Genomic DNA, 18,430 nt, shown 5'->3' on the forward strand with positions numbered 1-18,430 from the left:
AATTTGCATACTCTGTCTCATGCTAGAATTTCATAGGAATTGTGTTAAACCTGTATACCAACATGGGGAGAATTAAAATTTTTACTATGTTGAATCTCCAATTAATAAACATATCTCTCCACACTTATTTTGCTCCTTTGGTTTCATTAGCATTTTGTAGTTTTCTGAATAAAATCCGGTACACACTTTGTTAGATTCACACTTTCACGTCAGTTCATACTGCTCTACTGAGGTAAAAGAATTAAAGAGGTTTCGTTAGGTAAACAATTCATCTTTAGGACACTTGAACTAGCATAAATCAAAACTTCAGGCAGAGTCTGAAATCTCTACACCTCTTCCCAAGTGATGCCAGGCCAGTTTCATGGTCAACTCCTGCCGTTTGCCTTGGACACAGAAGGATCAATACCCATCTCTGATTTAAGCCAGGATGTCCTGAACTTAGATAACTTATGGTGTATTATATTTACGCCAAATACAAATTCTATGAATCCCATCCTAGGCTCTTGGGACAGCATCTGTAAATACATATAAGAAACTCACCAGACGAGTCAGATGATCAACCAGCTTTGGGAGCTGCTACTCTACATCTCGTTTCCTCTTAAGAGTCACATTCTCCCTTTTAGTTAATCTCCTATTTATGAGTGCTACATGCTAGTCAATTTGGCGCACATGCTGATTCACAAAAATGCACTCATCATTTGCAGGCCTTGCTCATACTGATTTCTTAAACTTGTAATGCCTTACCTTTCTTGATCTCTGTCTTTGCAAATTCAATGCATTACCCAGACTCCAGCTCAAATACTACTTCCTCACAAATCTCTTAGCTGGAAATAGCTCCTTCCTACTCAGATTACTTGTATTTTTAAATGGCATTTAAAAGACATATTTATTGTATTTCCCCTCCTAGAAGGGCTAGATAAGATCTTACTCATTTTATAGTCCCCAATGTATTCAGTGTTTGCTGTGTACCAGATAGATGCTAAGTCTTTACATGCTGCAACTTATGAGATCAGGTTTACTGAATGAGAATTAATAAACTAGAAGCGGCTTCAAAGTAAAATAACAGCATAATATTATTTTAGAAAACATTCTTGCTTTGTTCACCTAATTGTAATAGTTAAGAAACACTAAATTTTATGATGAGGAATTATGTATCTGGCTTAAAAATGTATCAGGACTTTCTATTTTTATAATTTTAAGATTTCAGAGTACTTATGATCACAGGGAAAAAGTAGAATAGAAAATTTAACTTATTACACCATAGAGGGGCATTCCTGGAATTCATATGAACAAAAATTTTAATTTTTATATAGTTTTATTAATAAACAGGGAAATTATATAATACATTAAATTTTCAAAGTCTCACCATAATATTCTTAAAAGTACAAAATTCAATGCCTAAATTTTACATTTTCCCCATGATAATGCAAAAGAAAAAACCCAGTAATTATAAATACATATATTTTACAAAAAAACTCCATTTATCATGGAAATTATCTAGACTACAAAGAATGAATGAATCATGACTGAATTTCATATCCTAATGGATCAAGGCCCTGGTCGAGGAGCATTAGAGAGGATTCTCTTAACTTCTGTAGCAATTTCCTTAATTCTTCCTTAGAAAACACCTGTTTTTAAAACAGAAAAAATGTTAAGAATGAGAACAAAGAAGAGTGTAAATTTATAGTCACCTAACCAACCTGAATAGCTTAATTCAAGAAGAAATTCCTCTTTAAGATTTATGTAGCCAGAGGTCATTATACTAGCATAGCTCAAAGCTACTTCTCTGGGCCAGTCAATATACTTCTAACTGCTTAGATATGTAAACATATTCCATATTAAAAAGCACAAACATTAAAACTGGATCATTACTTTAAGAAAATCTAAGAACACTTAAAGAATATATACATCTCAGAAAATTAAATATTACTACGTGCGTGCATGCTAAGTCACTTCAGTCTTCTCCAACTTTTTGCAACCTTATACACTGTAGCCCACCAGGCCCCTCTGTCCATGGGGATTCTCAGGCAAGAATACTGGAGTGGGTTGCCATATGCTCGTCCAGGGGATCTTCCTGACTCAGAGATTAAACCCGAGTCCCTGTGTCTCCTGCACTGACAGGTGGGATCTTTACCACTAATGCTACCTGGGACGCCCCAAATATTACTACAAAGGACATCAAATCATTAAAATTTTAAAGTGCAAACACTCTGGAACTTACCAGATACAGTTTGTGGCGCTCAGAGGACACCATATCTGCTAACTGCAGGCATTCCTGATACTGACCGGTACTATGCAGTATGGTGTGAAGCAGAAAACACAACATTGGCAGACAAAGCTTTCTCAGTAAAACCATTTGATGTATTCTTTCATGGTCTTCCTCAGCATCCTACACACAAACCAAAATGCAACAAGTAGAAGCTAAAGAGTTTCTGTAAAGCTTATTAGGCCCATTAAAAATAAAACAAGGCAAGGTTTGTTGTTTTTTTTTTTGGCCGTACCACTCGACTTGTGGGATATTAATTTCCTGACCAAGGATCAAACCTGTGCTCCCTGCAGTGGAAGCTTGGGGTCCTAACCACCGGACCACAAACATATTCCCAAGGTAAGGTTTCAATCACAGTATCGAGTAGACACGATTTTTTGGCAAAAACCATGAAGATGAACAAAATACACTTCAGAGGAGTCACAAGTCTGATAATGAAAACAAAATGCTTCTGAAACTGTATTTACTATGTCTTAAATAAACATCTACATAAAAGGAAAAACGTTAAGACTAGAGCAAAAATCAGAATAGAAAATAATAACTATTCCCCTGGATATACATAGAAGGAAACAGAGGCAGATATTGGGCAGTCTGAAAGGGCATTTCATACCCTGTGATTCCTGCTGGGAAGAAGGGTCAGGATGAGGGGAGAGGTGCACAGGGAGGACAACTTCACTGCAAATATTTTTTTTAATACTTAGAATGAATTTATGATGCTTTTGTATAATTTTATAAAAATAGAAAAATTAAAAGAATGCAAAGATTTGAATAATACAGTGAATGGGACAGAACTAACATATATGAGAAAACTTACTGTAGAGAAAACAATGAGCATTTCTTTATAAGTATACAGGGATCTTTCTAAAAAGTTTTGTAGACACTCAAGAGTACAGAAAAAAGAATAGACCTCTTATGTTCACTACATTTTCTTATAACAAAGTTGAAAAGTAAAAGAATTTAAATAATAAAAAGGTACCCCAATTCTGAAATAATCTTAAAACTTGAAAGGAAATCCATAGGACTAAGTGTAAAACAAACATAAGGAGTTTCCTGGTGGCCTAGTCAGGGATTTGGATTCTGGGCTTTCACTGCTATGGCCTGGGTTCAGTTCCTGCTTGAGGAACTGAGATCCTGCAAGCTAGGCAAAACAAAAAAAGGTAACATGTATCATATGTTGTGTGCTGTGCTTAGTTGCTCAGTAATGTTCTACTCTAGCCCACCAAGCTCCTCTGTCCATGGGGATTCTCCAGGCAATAATACTGGAGTGAGTTGCCATGCCCTCCTCCAGGGGATCTTTCCAACCCACACATTGAACCAGGTCTCTCACATTGCAGGCGGATTCTTTACCGTCTGAGCCATCAGGAAAGCCCAAAAATACTGGAGTGGGTAGCCTATCCCTTTTCCAGGGGGTCTTCCCAACCCAGGAATCGAACTGGGGTCAGCCTGCATTGCAGGCAGATTCTTTACCAGCTGAGCTACCAGAGAAGTCCTGTGTAATAGTGTGAAAGAAAACGGGACAAGCAAAAATAACAACTGCTCCTTTGAAAAGCCTAATAAGATACTTAATTAAAATTTTTCCTTATGACAATTATATTCATCATTAAAAATATGTTCACATGAGATGATAAATTGTTAAAACATTTTTCGAAGGTAGATGTAAGTAGAAGTGTGAAGCAACAGAATGTAATCTGGAAATTATACCAAAGAATAACGTTGACGTACGTCAGGTTTCTATGCATAGGAAAAATTACTATCAATCTTTTTGTTCTGTTTTGAGATACAGATACATGGAAGCAAATATCAAAATGCGTGCTTTGTATTTTCTTAGCTTTAAAAGGGAAAGCACCTTCATTTATTTTCTCAAATAAGCACTCATTCCCTTCAGAGGTAGATTTAAAACACCTCAAGGCCTCACTCGTAATTCACACTGGTGAGTCCCACCTGGCGCCTAGGTAAGGCTGAGAGGACTGCTGCCTTTTGGGTCATGCCATTTGTGCTCCAATATACTCCTTCCCCTGTGCTGAAGAGGCAAAGTACCTGGGGCTCCCAGATCTCTTACCAACTGAAGGAGCAGCTGGCTTTTTGATAACCTGGTCTCACAGGATGGATTCTGGCACCTGCCTCTCCTAAATCCTGTTGCTGCCAAGTATTAGGGTGTGATCTCTTCTGCTGACTGCAGGGGACTCCCACACCAGCAGACTGGTTGCCATCAAGTATCCAGAATCATGCCTGATGGGCCCAGCAGTCTCCCTCAAGGAAAACAACAAATTGCTCTGCTACTACCTATGATATTTTTCTCATCTGAAATGAACAAAAGCTTTGAAAAATCCTGTAAATATGTATTAAAAAAAAAGATTCTTTCCATCAGGGATGTACAGTGCCTTATATGTGAGAAAAGATCATTAACTGGGATGTGTTGATATGTATATATACGTATGTATCCTATTGAGGACAGGGGGCAGGGCTGCAGCAGGGTCTCTGGAGTACGCTGCTAAGGAAGTAAGGAAGTCTTCCGTGCAGATATCTCAGGGAAAGAGCATTATAAGCAGAAGAACAGCAAAGAGGCCGGAAAGTTAGAACAAATGAGGGGAGAAGAATAGGATACAAAGACTGGGGAGGCAGTCAGGACCAGTGTGTGTGACTTTGTTGGTCAAGAAAATAACTTTGGTTTTTATTCAAAGTGTAATGGGAAGCCATCAGAAGGATCAGAGTAGGAGAGTAGTATCTCTTTGATTTTAAAAGAAAATACTATACAAAGGGGCTGCATACAGAAGAGTGGAAGCAAGGCAAAGACAGCTGACACTTCAACCAGAATGTGGTTGAGGCAGAGGTGGTGAAGAGTAGATAGAGACGGCCTGCCTGCTCCATTTGCTCTGCCATCCCTGTGTGCCACCAGCCTCCAACATGAATGGGACCATTCTGCAGTTATGTAAAAAGTGAGGTGCAGATGTAAGAGCCAGCATATCAGGTCAGGGCTTTGTTGAACAGCTGTGCCTTGCAGTGGTGCTGGACAGTAAATGAGTGGCCACTGAAATCTAATCCATGCTCCATTCTACAGGTCATGTGCACTTGACATGAAATCTATCTGTGTAAGAGAGTGGGTACCATTTCCTAATCCTTATACAAGTTATGTAAGTGCTACCAGGAGCCCTGAATAATTTTCTGCTTCACTGAATATGTAAGAGTATTAAGCTAAACTCAACTCAAAATATCATCCTTTATAATTAGTTCAAGAAATCACTTCTTGTTTGGATTAGATTTGAAGAAGTGATTGACACAGAATGTTGATTTAAAAATATTTGTAAACAAAATGGTATCATTCATAATTTTCCATTCCAACTCCATTTTAAAAATATTCCATAGTGTCTGTTCTGTGACTTTCACTATCTAAAATCAATTCTTAGAATAACAAATACATAAGTATAAATATTTATGCATAAATAAGGCATTGAGTCTTTTCAAACCTTAAATACCGATAGCATTTTGCAACATTAACATTTTATCTTCATGAGCACCAACATAAATCAGGAGAGAAAAGTTTAACATTAAGGAACCTGCTAAAGATTCAAAACTATTGTACTTCCTTGATAGCTCAATGGTGAGGAGTCCGCCTGCCAGTGCAGGAGACAAGGGTTTTGGTCCCTGGTCCAGGAAGGTCCCACATGCCATGAGCAGCTGAGTCTGTGTGCCGCAACTAAGGAGCCCATACACCTAGAACCTGTGCTCCCCAGTAGAGAAGCCACTGCAGTGAGAAGCTAATGCATAACTAGGGAGTGGCCCTGCTCGCAGAAACTAGAGAAAAGCCCGTGCAACTATGAAGACCTAGCACAGTAAAAAATAAATTAATGAATTAATGAAATAATAAAAAGAACCCCCCCACACACATAAAATGGTTCAAAACTATGAAGTTAGCAGGGTTCTATTATGAATTTATATATAAGATGTGGAGACTTTTAAGATCATTAGTAGCAAACAGTAGTAGTAAACTAAAAAAGAAATACTGGGTTTCACCTCCATAGATTCTGGTTTAATTGGTCTGAAGTAGGGCTGGCCTTTTTTTTTTTTTTTTAATTAAATTGCCTAAGAAGCTTTAGTATTTAATTTACCTGGGAAGCTTTAGTATTTTTTAGTATTTAAACAGCTGCTGCTGCTGCTAAGTGACTTCAGTCGTGTCCGACTCTGTGTGACCCCATAGACGGCAGCCCACCAGGCTCCCCCATCTCTGAGATTCTCCAGGCAAGAATACTGGAGTAGGTTGCCATTTAAACAGCAAGCTGTCCTTAATGTTTTGCTTCTGGCCAGAAAATGGAAGCCAGTAAAGTGAGAAAAAGTGTAGTAGCAAAAAACAAAACAAACAATAAAAAAGAAGTGACTATATTAGGATTCAGGGAATGCAGAAGGAAAGATACCAAAGACACTCTTAGGATTTTTCTATTCAAAATAAGGTTATCCAAGAATCTAGCATTTATAATAATGCACCGTTTCTGTCACGCCCCAGGAGCGAGCCTCAGCACCTTTCCCTCACAACGTTATTACTTCCAGCATTCTTCCTTTCACCCATTTCTACTCATCCAAATCTACCCCTCGTTCAAGGTTCAGTCAAATGCTATACCTTTTAAGCATTCTGTCCAGATCTCTTCTGGGTAGAAGCAGCCTTTTCTTTTCCTGAAGTCACAAAATACTTCATCTGTGCTTTTTTTTTTTTTTTTTTTGGCATTTAGTACTTCTGTAACTGATTCTCAACCTAGGCTACACATTAACGCTTTCCAGGTAATTTAAACTTTTTTTTTTTTTTAAAGCCCAGCCCTACTTCAGACCAATTAAACCAGAATCTGTGGAGGTGAAACCCAGTATTTCTTTTTTAGTATCTAAAACAAATTTTTAATTGAAAATCATTTCAAACAAACTAAATTACAACAACAGTACAAAGAATATCTCAATACCCTTTACCCTGCTTTGCTCAATCTTTACCGTCTACTTTATGATTTGCTTGTGTGTGTGCATCTATAAACACACTTTCTTTTTTTTAAACCCTTTGAGGGCAAGTTGCATAATCATGTTCCATTACCTCTAAATGTTTCAGAGTTTATTTCCTAACAAAGAGAACTTTTTTCTAATATAGTCACAGTGCAGTTAACGACTTCAGAAAACTTAACAGTGATATAATACCTTAACATCACTGACTCAACACTGTCCTTTATAGCATCTTTTTTTCGCCAACACAGGATCCAGTTCAGAATCACATATTGTATTTAATTGTCATGTCTTTTTGGGACTCTTTAAAAGGTTTTTTTGTTTTAATACAATCTTTAAAGGTCACAATCCATTTAGCTATTACAAAATACTGGCTTTACTGCCCATGTTGTACGATATGTCCTCGTAGCCTACTTTACACCCAATGGTTTGTACCTCCCACCCCACAACCCCTATGTTGCTTCTCCTTCCTTCTCCCCACTGGTAGCCACTAATGGAATCAACCCAGTATTGTTTAAAAGTTCTCCAGGTCTCTTAAATGGACAGTTCAGAGGCAAGAGCCACTGCTTTATGTATGTCTTACTCACTCTACTAGACTTACCTTCACCTCTACAGACGGAGTTGAATACATGAATAGTTGATTTTTGGTCCAGAATTTTAAAAAATTAGATTTTACTATACTATACTGAGTGAACATATTAAATATGGAGAAACAGTTTACCTAGGAATCAGACATTCATATATTCCCTAACCAGTATTTCAGGTTAGACTTAAATTATGGGATGTTCAGTTATAATATAGAACAAAGGTTATATAAGATCCGTAACTGCTCCTATTCAGAGAAAGAAGTTTAAAAAAAAAGATGTAGCTTGTTTGTTTTTGCTTTTAGCTATAAACAATGCACAGAGCTTACCTCTCTAACATCCACCATCCACCCTCCATCAACAAACAACAAGACATTGTACATTTTTTCCTTCACATCAGCAGTTAGGGCATCCAAATGCCCTTTCCAAATACCATAATCCATCTGGAAAACAGATATAAGGCAGATATATAATGGACTATATTTGCAAAGTACAGAGATGTACATATATGGAACATCATTCTAAAGAACTAACATTCAGTAAGCCAAATACAAAATAAACATCAACAGATTGCAGTTCAATACAAGACTAAAATGTTTACCATGTAAATGAACACTATTGTCACCTGAAGGTACGTTTCATGTTTGGTTAATTATCTACAAAAAGGTAACTAACAGATTTCTTCCTTCAAAGTAGAACAGTAATAAGGAACATCAACTCTTATCTTATAATAGGAATAATACTGTTGAAGAAATGATCTCCTTACATATATGACTTGTATTTTTGAGATGCAATGAGACATGTCTCATCTACATTTAACTTACTTCATATTTCTTTTCTTTGTGTTCATGAGCCACTTTCTCAGTAAAAGTTGCTTGAGTTGTCAAAGTAGGTTTTTGTGGAGCTGAATTCATATGCTTAAACCACTCATTAAAGGTTTCATGGGCTTCCTAAAATGTAAAGTAAAATAGAAAAATACAAAAAATGAAAACTTTTCACATATGTTCAATAAAATTTTTAAAAATTTTGTTCTTAGAAGTAATTTTGCAGCAGTTAAGAAATAAAATTGTACAATATTTCTTTTTTATACAAAAAAATTACGGTGAATAAGTGTTTTGTTTGTGATATTCACGTGCTTATCCGTGTCCTTGATGAGCCTATTAGCTTCCAGAGGGAAGCAAAGAAATTCAGACTTAGTCCTAAAACCTAGCTAATCACTTCATTATTTATTGAATGAATTTTGAATGAGTATGTTGTTATTTTAGTCATAATACAGATTATCTTGCTTTTTTTCAGTTGTTGCCAAAAGCAGAAATGCTAAAGTTGAGTTAAGAATTCAAAGAATCTTAAGGAACACATTGTGTGCTGGTTAACAATGATTAGAGGGTCTCGCACATGAAGACAAGGTCAGGACTTCCAAGTTCTTAGGGATCGGTGATTCCCAGAGTCACAAGGGAGGTAACATAGTAAGTCAATCACCACTTTTCAAAAAAGTAGTTTAAGGTTTGAGAGTTAATCAGGAAGTCATCATAAAGGAGGACACTTCATGGTTTTCTCTACAATCTCACCAAGTAAGCTCTGATGCACAGATGTTCTCGGATAGCATTATCATCTTCAGCAGGAAGTGGGCTGTCCATTCCTTGTTCCTCCCACTGGTTATAGATCTCTGCTATTGAATCCTGAGGAATTTTCACAAATACTTCTTTTGCAGCTTCATGCTTCTTTGAGGCTGTGAAAAAGATATATAGTTTTCCAATATATATGGATTTCTGTGTAGTAGTTTCTAAAGCAGTCAAATTATTAGTCTGTGACTTTCACAATGACCTGTAACCATTTCAGGGCCCAAGGTACTTCTGTTAAAGGTTTGGGTGATCTTTCTACCTAATGGCTGGGCTTTTCCTTATTTCAGTGTGACAGTCACATAAAGGATTAATTAAATGTAATTACTTTTGTTTTCATTATTTATTTCAATTTTTGGCTGCACTGCAGAGCATGCCAAATCTTACTTCCCCAACCAGGGACTGAATCCAAATCCACTGCAATGAAACACGGAGTCTTAAACACTGGATCACCAGGAAATCCTAAGTTACTTTTACATACTGTCTTAAAAAAAAAATTCCATCTTTCAAAACCTTGAGATTATATATAAAATTGAGTGGGACATAATAAGTCACTATTAAATATGTTTTGTTTCACAGTATCAGCCATAAGAGTGGGTATTTTGTACCTTACCCTACTGGAAGGGTTAGAAAAACAACAAAATTTAAGAACAGAAAAAAAAACTTTGAAAAAAGAATATAAAATAGAGCATACCCAAGAATTTCCTCATTATCGCATTGCCTTGTTTCAGTGCTTCTGCTCTCTGTGCTGGGTCGAATACCAACCAGTCAATTACATCAATTTTTAATCGGTCTTCCTATTCATTTAATTGGAAAAAAAGAAATGTCAATTGTGCTTTTTTCCTAAGATATTCTGCACATTAATAGAATTGGCTTACATCTGTACTACTAATGAATATTTTCCTTCAGGTTATACAAAATTATGAAAGAAAATAGCTTTTCTTAGTTTATTTTCACATTTAATAGCTCTCTATTAAATTATAGAAAAAACTTACTGGACTGTCAGTCTGGAATTATATATCTGATGTGCCACCAATTTAATTATCTGACTCCTTTAAGTGCTATTCTACAACTTTTTCTTTCCTAGATAAAACTTTCTATTCTTTTCTGAAAATAATAAGTAAACTACATAAAAATTAGTTAACTGATCAAGTATCTAGAATAATCTGATGAGTAAAAATTCAATGCTCAAGTTTTTACTATTAAAGAAGCTTCCTTTAACATATAACTACTACTAAGCAATTCCTTACAGAGACCTTAAGTTTGCTGTCAATTTTCATAACTTGGCTAACAAAGAAAAATTCTTAAAAAAAGAAAGAAGCCAGAGTATTTTAAAGTAGACATTTAGAAAAAGCTGAACATGAGGGATTATTCAGTTACATAATACACCTCTTTTACCCTCATATTACCTCAGTAGTACCCGTATCCAGTGCTGGGGACAGGTCATGATGACTGAATTCACCATCATCTTTCTTTCGAATATTCTCAACTACAGTTTTTGTTATAGCTGCAATATCCAAATCTAAAGAATTTTTTGAAAGGACGAAAATAAGAATTAATCATTCACACTAATATTCTTTAAATAATCACAATGATTCAGTAAATCTGGGATAACAATTCATTAAAATATGAAAAATGATAAAAGAAAATGCCAAAATTAAAATATATTTTACACAAGATACAGTATAAGTTATTTCATTCCAAAACAGAATTTCATTGAAAATTTCATTCCTTCTTTTCCTCTCAAGAGAAAACAGGATTTAAAACTAGAAGGATATATGTTACTAATACAAAATGATAATCTGCCTACAGAGCCCAACAGGTGAAGCCTTCCATTTTTACCTGCCTCTTTAGCCAGCTCCAGGCAATGGTGGCGCTGTTCAAACTCTGTAACACCTTCCAAAAACAATGCATACTGGGCAACAGCAAGGTCTTGAGGCAAATGACAGGTATAAAATGCTATGAGATTTGTATGTTTCTCATTTATTAAAAGCTGAAAAATAGAAAAAGATCAAAATGTTAATATGTCAATAATAAAGCAAGTTCTAGGAATAACAGTATTATTCAATTCAAAATTTTAAACATATTTAGGAGAGATGCATACAGACATAGAGTTGTACTGCTAAACAGGATTAATTTAAAATTCCAAAATAAAGTGTTTATGATAATTAAGATATTTATGTATTTTGATAACCTTTCTGCCACTAGATATTAAAATACTATCATTCTGATTTATGTTTTCATTAAAATAGTCAAAGGAAAAAAAAGAATCAAACTGTGGGTTTGATTTTACCTGTTTTACCAGAATTTACCTGTATGTATGTCTTTAAAACATCAATGGAAATTTCTTCCTTCATAGGAAAAAAAAAAGATATAATTAAATTATAAATACAGCTGTTTATATGTACCACCAAAATATTTCATAAAAATCCCGCCATAATGATTTTTAGTATTTACCACTGAGCAATTACTACATGCCAGGCTAACTGCTTAACAAATTTCTTGTATTAACTTACCCTAACTCTTTGTGAGTAATTACTATTGTTGTTCACATTTCAGAGGAAGAAAGTAAGACTTAAAGAGATTTTATTTACCCAGATTTATACCACTAGAAGCTTCTGAGTAAGATGTGAATCCAAGATTTTTAATCCAAAACCCCAGCTTTCAACTACTACATCATTCTGCCTTCTATGCATACTCTGCCCAAAATGTTACCAATCATTTAGGACAGAAGAGAAAAAAAGAAAACAAAGGTTTAAAACCCCACAGAAAACTTAGTCTGGTTCAGTTAGCTTAGCTGGTTGATTTAGAGTTGGGTACTGATGAGGACTGAAGTTATAAACTGTCTCCAAACTAGGTAACCATCAGCACTCTGTACTCACAGATTAGAACATTAATGAGTCATCTGCAGTGAGTTATCACTGAGCGACAATGTGAGACTATGGTCACTATTTCTAGAAAACAAAACCCCAAAGTAGCATGTTTTCCTGACAATAGATGTATGAAGCGTCAGCCTTGCAGAGAAGAGTATACAGCTCATTTTTATTTACTTTGGTCTGTAGTCCCAGAGTGCGGAAAAACAAAATGAGGTGAGTCATGAAGCGGAGGAGGTGTCCAGGTAGACTGTTCCTGCTTTTGGAAAGCCATTTGCTAAATTCATCCATCAAACCTACAAACCATTAAAGCAAAGATTTAGATGGATACAAATCAAAAAAGAGATATAAACACTATCCAAGGACATTTATTATATTCATATAGCATTCTATCAATTCACTGTCTTATTGTTATGAACTACCATATAAAACAGCCTCTGGATTAAATTAAAACTTTATTTTCTAAAAATTATATAGTTGCAGTCAAATAGGTTGAAAGAGATGACAAGATGTGGTAAGTCATATGCACTGCTTTGATAACTTTTTAGAAAATTACTTTAAAAAACCAAAGAACTCATGCAAAGTAAAATAAAATATATCTTACCATCAATGTCTCCCAGGATAAGGAATTTTTGAACTATATGATAATGTTCTTGATTCTCTTCTAGAACTCTCTGAAAAAATTTTTACATTTTCTATAAATTTATTATGGTCATTCTGTAGCATATACTCATTGGTAAGCTAAAAACATAAAGTGTTGAAGGAACATATATAAACAAAGGGCTTCCCCGGTGGCTCAGCAGTAAAACAATCACCCTGCAACTCAGGAGCCACAGGAGACATGGGTTCGATCCCCGGGTCAGGAGGATCTCCTGGAGCAGGGCATGACAACCCACACCAGTACTCTTGCCTGGAGAATCCCAGGGACAGAGGAGCCTGGCAGGCTACAGTCCATGGGGACGCAAAGAGTCAGACACGACTGAAGCCACTTAGCACACGTGCATTCAGACAAAGAAAAAGCTAGAAATGAAGGGTATTAGGAAACTTAAATAAAGTATGAGAAAGATACTGCCGTTGGGATTCAAGGTTGAACATTATTTTTTGAAACAGAGAACTGTTATAAAACAATTTAATCTCTGTGAATGTTATGAAACTTTTATTTGTATTAATGTATTTTACTGTTTTCCTTGACCATCCATGGTGAACCAGAAGAGAAGAGGACAGGTGACCAAAGCAAAATAAACTATAAGATTTCCTTTAACATAAACAGTGGTCTTTGAAAGCATTCATCTGCAAATGGCACCAATAAAATCCATCAAAATAGTGATTAGGCACAGAGTAGAAAAAATTTACAAGTTACCTGCTGTTAGATTTTTTTCCTAAAGAAAATAATTCCTATATTTTTGGTCAATCTTTTTTTTTCTATGTGGGATGGTTAATCTTGAGCTTGCAGCAAGGAAGCTGGCACCAGACTTCTCCAAATCCACATTTCCTTGCCTCCAGTTCTTATGTGTCCAAAAGATAGGAAACCATAGACCTGCCTTTGTAGGAGGGTTTTAATTTTTATTTGTCTAAATTTTCTTCCAGCAGTCTTTCTGTCTTTTTTACAAATATTTGCTCCACCTGGAACTGACTGTAATGCATGTCACGAGACAGAGATCTAGCTTTGTTTTATTTCAGATGGAAAATCAATTATGTCCATACCATATATGTAAATAAACCACCCCTCTTTGTCTGAAAGGAAAGGTCATCTGTCCTTTATTAGGTTCTCATATATATTTGAATCTAATACAGACTTTTATGTTCTAATGATCTATTTATTCCTGTGCCAATTCCATTCTGTTTTATTAAATCTTTTTATTATTTTATTATTAAGGAACAACATAACTACTATTCTTTTCTAAATCTTATTTCTATTCTCACTTACTCTTTTACATGGAAATTTTCTGTCCAGAAATAATACCCCAAAGCAATAGGTTTCAATGTTAACTTTGGAATGACTGATATTAACAACAAATCATCTCATCCAGGAATCTGCTAAATCTATTTATTTGTGTCTTTCAATAAGATTCTATAGTTTTTTATGGAGGTACTCAAACCCTTGGCTATTTATTCCTAGGCATCTTACAGTTTCGGTCAGTAATTTAAATGAGACTTTTGGGGGATATTTAACTTACATGCAGAGTACATCATGAGAAACACTGGGCTGGAGGAAGCACAAGCTGGAATCAAGATTGCCAGGAAAACTATCACCTCAGATATGCAGATGATACCACCCTTATGGCAGAAAGCGAAGAAGAACTAAAGAGCCTCTTAATCAAAGTCAAAGATGAGAGTGAAAAAGTTGGCTTAAAGCTCAACATTCAGAAAACTAAGATCATGGCATCCGGTCCCATCACTTCATGGCAAATAGATGGAGAAACAGTGAAAACAGTGGCTGACTTTATTTTGGGGGGCTCCAAAATTACTGTAGATGGTGATTGCAGCCATGAAATTAAAGGACGCTTACTCCTTGGAAGGAAAGTAATGACCAACCTAGATAGTGTATTCAAAAGCAGAAACATTAACTTTGCCAACAAAGGTCCGTCTAGTCGAGGCTATGGTTTTTCCAGTAGTCATGTATGGATGTGAGAGTTGGACTATAAAGAAAGCTGAACACCGAAGAATTGATGCTTTTGAACTGTGGTGTTAGAAAAAGACTCTTGAGAGTCCCTGCAAGAGACTGCAAGGAGATGCAACCAGTCTATCCTAAAGGAGATCAGTCCTGGGTGTTCATTGGAAGGACTGATGCTGAAGCTGAAACTCCACTACTCTGGCAATCTGATGCGAAGAGCTGACTCATTTGAAAAGACCCTGATGCTGGGAAAGATTGAGGGCAGGAGGAAAAGGGGACGACAGAGGATGAGATGGCTGGATGGCATCACCAACTCAATGGATATGAGTTTGGGTAGGCTCCAGGAGTTGGTGATGGACAGTCAGGCCTGGTGTGCTGCAGTTGATGGAGTCACAAAGAGTCAGACATGACTGAGTGACTGAACTGAACTGAAATCCTTTTCTTACTAGCTGTAACAAGTACAAAAAGGCTATAATTTTTTCATAACTTTATCTTGAATTTAGATACTTTAAAAATGCTCTTAATTATAGTAACTTATTGAGTCACAAATTTTCTAGATTTATACTTTTATCATATGTAAATATTCCCCTCTTTTTAGATTTGTATTTATTCCTTGACTTTCATTTGCTGGAAAATAAAATGACTTATTTTCATTTCCTAGAATCTCCAAAACAGACTGATTTAAAAAAAAGAAAAATTTGATAGAGAAAGTAACTTTTTTTCACTATACAAAGAGATCTTATACAATAAAAAGGAAAAGATAAAATTCAACAGAAAAATTAGTGAAAGTTCTAAGTAGGAAATTCAAAAATGGTCAATAAACACAGGAAAACTTGCTCAGCCTTATGAATAGACAGGGAAATATGAGAAGAACAGTGAGTTTCTACTTCCCACCTCATCTGATGGGTTGGCAAAAACAAAGTATGACATGTGGGGCTAGTGAGAAGGCAGGGAAATGGCCATATCAATAAATTATTTGTAGGAATATGAATTAATTGCTACAACCGGGGAATTAATGTAAAATACATATACCCTTTAACTCAGCAGCCCTGCTTTCAGAAAATTTATTGTAAAGAAACAGGACTCGTAGATAAGCATAAATAAGACTAACAAGAACATTCATTGCAATGCTAGAAGTAACCCAAATGATTACCAAAAGGGGAATGATTAAAAAAAGGATATATAATTCTATAGAATATTATATACCTATTAAAAATAATAAGTTAGGTTGTTAAATTTATATGCATTAACTCAAAGACAGTCTCATTAAACAGGGGTGGAGGGGGTGGGGCAAAGGAGGGAGCCATAAACGAATGCAGGTAGAATGACACGAAAAACAACCTCAAAAGCTAAAATCCTATATTGGAATATCTACATATATTTCTAAGAGTGTGGAGAAGGATACAAAGGATACATATCCATGTTTTATCATCTCAGTGAATGAGAATAATCAAAAAGAGGCTGGGAGGAAATTTTAAAAAGGTCTTATATAATACATTTTTAGATTATTTTGTTACAAGTATATACTAAGGTCATTTTTTAAAAGTTTTAAGAATATTACTTTAAAAAATACTAGATTATTTTGAGATCTAGGAAAATAAAGTTTTGTTAACTTTCCATTCCAATTTAATTTTTCAAGAAGAAAGAAATGAACTAGCCTACATGCATGCCATATATTTCAATGAAATAAATTCTAAACCAAATAAACAGAAATGATATATCATTTAAATATGCAATTAAATTTCTTCCTTTCAAAGCAATCTCTTACTTGAGTAAGCTGTGAGGAAAGAAAGAGAGAATATAACAAGATTCCACATACTTTTGTGCCTTTCAGCTACAGTACACAACAATGTAACATTTAGTTTCCGATTCCAATTATCCTGAAACATTAATATTTACCTTTTTATCAGTAGCTTGAAGTTCTTCAAAAACCTTTTCTAAGGTCCAACTTTTGAAAGAAAAATCAAGAAAACGGATAAAGTAACATTAATATATAATATGAACAAAGACTATAGAATAAAACTTTAGCGCATACTACAAATCCTCATGATGAAAAAAAAGCCAACAGACTCACTTTGCTTCCAAATATTCTCTAGGGAGTTCTTCGGTTTCATCCAGAGTCATGACCGATGTCCTGATCTCCTGTTCGACCAGACTGTCCACCATCACCCTAAAGTAGGCCCATACTGTGTCCTCCCAGCTGTCACAGACAGGAAGCAGCTTCACCCGTTCCGAAAGAGAAACGTGCAGACACAGTCAACAAAAAAAGGAAAAGCAGCGGAACCTCTTGATGTGAACTATAAAATCACTATAATAACATAAAACATATGGATTATAAACTATCACACCAAATAACCCTGTGTCTCCAACTTCTCCCCAAACCACAACTTTTTTTGGTGGAGGGGCACAGTGGGCAGCATGTGGGATCTTAGTTCCCACATGGAAACAGTGGGATGGAACCAGCAGCTCCTATAGTGGAAGCGCAGAGTCTTAACCACCATCAGGGAGATCCCTCAAGCCACATCTTCTAAGAAGTCTGGACTCTTATAGCATCAATTTTCCATGCTGATATAAGATGGTGTTTCAACTAATTAAAATAACATCCCTCAAAATAGCTATAAAATGTAGGGGATCGAGGGGGTTGTGAGAAGCACACATACGTTAGACAATTCAAAGTCATACTGTGCCTTGGTGACACATTTCTGGATAAAGCTATGGTAACAAAAGTTATAAATGTGTATTGTAATTATATTTACAATTCTGAGAAACTGACGTCTGACTGCACAGATTAAAACATCATATGGTATATGGGATACATCAAATTAAGTAGCTCAAGTTACCATTCTATTTCATAATAATCTTATCATTGCTATTCTTAGAAACTAACTTAAGCTTATATGATTACTATATTAGAATATTTTATTCAGCTGATTCCATTCCATAGGAAAAAAGATTAAGATACATTGCATACCTGCTTGAGATTCCCACTTAGAGCTGCATAAATTGCTCTCTCATATCTATTAAAAAGCTCCTGAAATACAATGAATATAAATAAAATTACTGTTTATCTTAGTATGTCAATTTTTTTCATAATCTGGAATTCTGCAGTATCTTCTAAACTGAACTTATTTGTTCCGGAACAGTTTCTAAACTTTAGTAAAAGATCTCCTAGGGGACTAAGAAGGAAGGATCCCTTAGTTTGATGTAGTCAATAATGAAATCTTCCAGAAAAGTCAAACAGCTAAATTTCAAATACAGAGTGAAAGCAGATTCAACTCTAATGGATGCTTTGATTATTTTATAGTCAAATTTTATTCCAGATAGAATCCGCATAGACGTTTTCTCCTATAAAATTTCTAAATACCTAACACTACCTGATACTGTTCTAAGAACATCAAACAAGGCCCTTGGAGCCTGACATGTACCAGTTTGCATCAAATTCCTAAGCAGAATTAATTATTTTCACCAAATTATCCCATTTTACTTTTGGATTCTATTAA

The 18,430-nt window shown here is 35.4% G+C and overlaps 1 protein-coding gene and 1 non-coding gene across 4 annotated transcripts in view; both read right to left on the minus strand.

The window, feature by feature from the left end:
* Positions 1-1,280: 1,280 nt before the first annotated feature.
* NUP107 (nucleoporin 107) overlaps positions 1,281-18,430 on the minus strand; it is a 48,175-nt gene continuing 31,025 nt past the window's right edge. For all 3 annotated transcript variants that reach the window (XM_070789333.1, XM_070789332.1, XM_070789331.1), the window contains exons 15-28: positions 17,902-17,961; positions 17,005-17,150; positions 16,830-16,878; positions 12,921-12,990; positions 12,494-12,612; positions 11,756-11,794; positions 11,286-11,436; positions 10,853-10,965; positions 10,138-10,240; positions 9,393-9,553; positions 8,649-8,774; positions 8,154-8,267; positions 2,222-2,389; positions 1,281-1,628 (exon numbers count right to left, since the gene is read on the minus strand). In XM_070789333.1, the coding sequence (XP_070645434.1) occupies positions 1,521-1,628; positions 2,222-2,389; positions 8,154-8,267; positions 8,649-8,774; positions 9,393-9,553; positions 10,138-10,240; positions 10,853-10,965; positions 11,286-11,436; positions 11,756-11,794; positions 12,494-12,612; positions 12,921-12,990; positions 16,830-16,878; positions 17,005-17,150; positions 17,902-17,961 (1,527 nt within the window). In that variant the 3' untranslated portion in view covers positions 1,281-1,520. The remainder of the gene's footprint in view (positions 1,629-2,221; positions 2,390-8,153; positions 8,268-8,648; positions 8,775-9,392; positions 9,554-10,137; positions 10,241-10,852; positions 10,966-11,285; positions 11,437-11,755; positions 11,795-12,493; positions 12,613-12,920; positions 12,991-16,829; positions 16,879-17,004; positions 17,151-17,901; positions 17,962-18,430) is intronic.
* LOC139183359 (small nucleolar RNA SNORA38) lies at positions 13,739-13,870 on the minus strand. The gene has a single exon (XR_011566954.1). It is a non-coding gene; the product is annotated as a small nucleolar RNA SNORA38 (small nucleolar RNA).

Source organism: Bos indicus, chromosome 5, assembly GCF_029378745.1.
Source record: "Bos indicus isolate NIAB-ARS_2022 breed Sahiwal x Tharparkar chromosome 5, NIAB-ARS_B.indTharparkar_mat_pri_1.0, whole genome shotgun sequence".
Classification (NCBI taxonomy): domain Eukaryota; kingdom Metazoa; phylum Chordata; class Mammalia; order Artiodactyla; family Bovidae; genus Bos; species Bos indicus.